The sequence below is a fragment of the Cyprinodon variegatus genome, unplaced genomic scaffold (genome assembly GCF_000732505.1).
Source record: "Cyprinodon variegatus isolate N-32 unplaced genomic scaffold, C_variegatus-1.0 Scaffold1173, whole genome shotgun sequence".
NCBI classification, from domain to species: Eukaryota; Metazoa; Chordata; class Actinopteri; order Cyprinodontiformes; family Cyprinodontidae; genus Cyprinodon; species Cyprinodon variegatus.
The window spans coordinates 144,636-149,589 of record NW_015151626.1 but is presented as its reverse complement, the minus strand read 5'-3'; the positions used below and the strand labels follow the sequence as shown (position 1 = coordinate 149,589).

General features: G+C 38.6%; 1 protein-coding gene across 1 annotated transcript in view; it reads left to right on the top strand.

Annotated features, from left to right (window-relative positions):
- Positions 1-2,882: 2,882 nt before the first annotated feature.
- Positions 2,883-4,954, top strand: part of rnf103 (ring finger protein 103) — a 26,314-nt gene continuing 24,242 nt past the window's right edge. The window contains exon 1 of the mRNA XM_015401019.1: positions 2,883-2,889. Coding sequence (XP_015256505.1) covers positions 2,883-2,889 — 7 coding nt within the window. The remainder of the gene's footprint in view (positions 2,890-4,954) is intronic.

The window sequence follows — 4,954 nt, the reverse complement described above, 5'->3', positions numbered from 1 at the left end:
AAAGGAAGACAGAAAATTAAGAGAGTGCAATGAGTAAGAAAAGGTGAAAGAAGAAGAACCCCAGCCCATGCATTCTGTACCCAGCTGTAACTAGCAATCATACCGTGCAAACATGCTCTAGAGCTGTGCTTATATTTCATTTATCTCCATGAAATGTTCTGTTCACTTTAATCAGGTGTCACATGCTTTAAATCCATCTGTTGTGCATCTAATAAAGCCAAGAGGTGATCTTCTGATCCCTGAACAACTGCCCATTAATACAAAGTTTGTCAACTTCTACTGTAGCTCTGACGCCTTCACTAATATATTTCTTCCTGATTGGGAATAAGACTCGCCTGCGATCCAATATTTCCTTTAGATTCTGGTCATTAACACTGAAATCTGTTCCTCTGAGCTCTCTGCCCTGACTCCTGACCTGCTCTTTTTGCTTGTAATGCTCAAACTTATCTACAATTAGTCTAGGACGGGATTTATCAGGCTTCTTACCTCCGAGCCGGTGAACGAGATGGAAGGTAATGTTTTTTAACTGTTCCACCGGGATTTTTAGCTTCTTCTGGAGGAACCCACGAACTGTCACCTTAGGGTCTTTTTCTTGCTGCTCAGCGATTCCTGCGAAGACGAGATTGTCTCTCATGCTCCGCGACTGAATGTCCAGAATGGATTCCTTGATCTTTTTATTTTCGGCGGACAGCTGGATCATCCCCTCGGTGAGTTTGGTGACTTCCCCCTTCAGTGCTACGTTTTCAGCAGTGACGGAGGCCAGCTGAGCTTGGCTGAATTCCAACGACTCTCTCAGAGCTTGAAACTCCTTATGCAGGACTTCTAACAGGGCGAGGCGGGCGTCCAAGCTGGTTAGCTTTTTGTCGATGGTTTCCAGGATGTCGCTGTAGCTCCTGTCTGGAGACAAAGTAGAGGTAGAAGCAGCACTGGTTGAACTAGACCGACATCGTTTCGTAGAAGGTGTGTTTGTGGATGCGGGATTCCTTGGCTTCCCCATTACGATGTTGTCAAAACACTTGTCCAGGTAGCTCTCCAGGTCTCATCTTCCAGTTTGTTCCCTCGGAAATACGGTACAATTGTCAAAGTTTAAGACTGCTTTGTTTTATTTACATTTCTTGGCTTACTTACCTGAGTGGAATTGTTTGTTTTTGAATTACCTGTATGTCGCCATATTACTTACGCACACAGCTCTCGCAAGATCTCAGCTGCACATCCTCTTGTTCTCCTCACAGCTAAGAAAACCCCTCACTGCAAAGTGTTTTACCTCTCAGCTATTTGCTAATTTCGGTTGAAACGGTAGGCATTTCAGCATCACATGATTTATGACTTTCAAGAAAACACCGTAGGTATTGATATTGTAAGGTACGTTGTTAGATGTAAAATCTGCAAAAATATTTGCAAATAGCTGGTGAATGTTCTCAGTCATCCAGGCCCAGTGTTGTTTTTGACAACCATCTTAGATTTAGTCTTAGTCCTAATCTTCAGAACGAAAACTATTATTAGTTTTAGTCGCATTTTAGTCATTACAATATTTGAAAATTATATAAATTTTTATATAAATATGTAAAAAGTTATCCTTTACAATTTGGAATGACAACCAGATTATTTACCAGACTGACAGCTCTAGCCTAGATACTACAATAGCTGGGTATAGAATGGTGCCATTTAGTTCATCATTGCTGTTGGCAGAAAACATTGATTTATAGAATTTAAATAATGTTTTATGAATTAATGGCCTACTCTAAAAAAAAAAAAGTCTCACAAATGTTGTGAAAATAGTAGATCTAGATCAACACATCCTATTGGTTAAAATAGCAGACAGAGAAGCTAACAAAATGTACAATAAAGGAATGGTTTTAGACATGCAAGGTTTCCATCCCAAAGCAAACACTTCCTGATCTATTATGAATTATGCATTACACACAGATCAATAAAATCTTCATTGCTCAAAAAATGCAAAGAAAAAAAAAAACATTCTCCTTTCTACTTTGGCAATTTTGGCTTTATTTCTGAAAATTTGCCCCTTAGTTACAGCTATTCAGGGGCAAGGCGAACCTCGGGATCCACAGGGCAGAAACAGGTCACAACCAGGAAATACAGAACAGACTTCACAAAGCTAGAGTTAAGTCTCACCAAAACGCTCAAATAACCTGGCACTGATGGAAGGCAAGCACGCAACATAAATAGCAGAGGAACCAGGTGGAAAGCATCGGCGTTAGCCGCAGAACCAATTAGACAGGGGAGCGACAAGCAAAGGAAAAAACCGAACCATCAGCGGCAAGATCATGACACTTCTGAGTTGGAAGAAATAAAGTATTGATAGTAAAGGGATATTTTACGCTTGGCAGAGGACGATCAGCCACATAATTTATTAAGCAGCTATGGAAGAGCCATAGTGCTGAGAGCGAACCATTACAGTGGAGCGTGAAGCACAGACTCTGGACTGCCGGACCATTATTTTCTCAGACTCTGTCACTGCTGCCAGGATCCATCTGTGCTCCTGCAGACTGTGTAGCGCTGCACTAGTGCTAATTTTACCAGCCATTTTTAAATTTAGTTTCAGTTTTAGTCCAGTTTCAGCATCGCTTGTTAGTTTTTATCACATTTAGTCGACATCATCCTATTTTTATTTTGTCTAATTTTAGTCGACTATAAGTCGAGCATTTTAGTCTTTATTTTAGTCCAAGAAAACAATTTTATTCGTATAGTTTTAGTCAAGAAAAACTGTCAACATTTTATTCTAGTTTTAGTCAGGACATCATTTTAACCTTTTACTTTTTTGTCAGCAGATAATATTTAACATTTACTAAAATGATTTCACATTTCAACATTTTATCTAATCTTTTTGATAAAAAACATAATTTTAAGGAACACATGCAGACATGGAAGGTGTTCTGACAATATTTGCATATTTATTTTGAACATTGTTAAGGTTCAAAGACACAAACACAAATGCTTGCATTAAAACAAATAAAAAACACCTGACAAAGTAAACAGATAAATAAAATAAAGTGTCTTATGAACTTAACACAAGTGCTGGCTGTTTAAAGCTAGTTCACATAGAATAATAAAATAAATAGATTTGAGGTCAATGTTGTGGGGAAAAAAAACTCCAACTGATACAACAAAAGTGCTTTCCTACAAGCTAGTTCACATGGTATATAAACCATAAGGTTTAGCTTGCTAGTCCTGAGAGTCAGCTTTGTATTTGGTGTGGGCAATAAAGGAAGCTTGTATAGCTGGCCTGTCATTGTTTCTGGGTGGCTGGTAGGTTGTTGTTGGTGGTGTATCTTCAATCTGGAACAGAAATTAATAAAATGTCAGGATAGATGCACAGCATAACAGGAATTCCAAGTGTATAAGTAACATATAGGTCTGTTTTTTTCCTTAACAAAAACTAAGTCTCTGTAAAAACTACATTTGACAATCCATTTCAAACTCATACAAACAACCTAACTATCATTTTATGCAGGAATAAATTGCAGACATTTTTATGTATGCATGCATTTTGGTTGTATTAATATTGATGCCAATTCAAATCAAATGTCCCTGTAATAGTAATATGCAGATAAACAGAGCAGCATTTTATGTCACCAAATAAAGACATTGGGAGTTTGCGTCCCAATCCCTGCAGTGGTTCCCCTAGCAATGGCTATTTTGTATATGAAAATCTGGGTTAAAGTTGTTCTGAATTATGTGTGGCGTATTATTTTTATTTTGTCTTATCCTGATAAATAGTTTCAGTTCGTTTTAGCATTTAGCATACACGTGTAGCTGCCGAGGTGTTTTGTGTTAACTATAGTTCACTTGCAGCTCCTAGATTACATAAAGCGTCTGTCTGCTTTAATCAAACTTGCAATTTAACTGAAACTATAGTTGCCCGGCCAGTATAACATATCTAAGTTAGCACAAATTTAACTTCACATACAATTCTATCAACAAGTGGCTACGGTCGCTACGTGCTACGAAGCTAGCGTAACATAGCCAGCTTGGATACTAAATGCTATGAAAGTTAGCCAACATTAGTAAGTTTATCATTGGGACGTTATAGCCGTTGATTTAATGTTACATTACAAACAACCACCACCAAATATTTCTGTTAACTTACCGTAATGTCTTTCTGGTGAACTGCGACGGTTCTCTTCAGGTTTGTTGTGTTTTGTCCGGATACCATGTGGCCACATTCCTTCCCTTCGACTAAAATCAAGCATTTGGTTTTGTTCTCCACTTCAATGAAGCGAAAATGTGTCCATATATCACATCTCCTCTTTCTCCCGAGCCCCGTGCAAAGCATGTTTTACTTTTAACCTGTCGCCGCCTCACATTGAATCCAGCTCCAGTCTGCTCCATGTGTTGTGTAGGCTACTCTGTGCCGCCCGCTCCAGGTTTGAAAGTGGGTGTGTGGCGGAAGAGCTGACGAGGAGGAGGCGGAGACAGGATTCGACATAACCATATCATATAATAATATGTAATTTTCGTCTCGTCTTTGTTTGTGAACTAAAATGTCCATAGATTTTAGCCTAGTCTTTATTTACCGAACTGGATTTTCGTCTCGTCTTTATTAGTCTACGAAAATTATTTCTGATTTACTCCCAGTTATTGTTTAATATTAGGGATCTTAGTCTCGTCTCGTCTAGTTTTAGTTCAGTGAAAAATGTGCGTTGATGAAAATATTTGTTTAGTTTTCGTTAATGAAATTAACACTACGCTGCACGGCAGTTGGGGGGGCAGGATTAATGAAGACACAGCAGCACGGCTTATATTGCTTAGCTGATTACAGCACGATGATGCAGTATAAACATCTCACCGACGACCTCCTACTTTTTTATTTAGTCTCGTCTCGTTGACTAAAACTGAAACCTATGACTAGTCATGTTTTACTCATCAAAGATCCATGTTTAGCTCGTCGGTTCTTCATTATTGTAAGGAAAAAAAGGAGCGTCAACGAAATGAT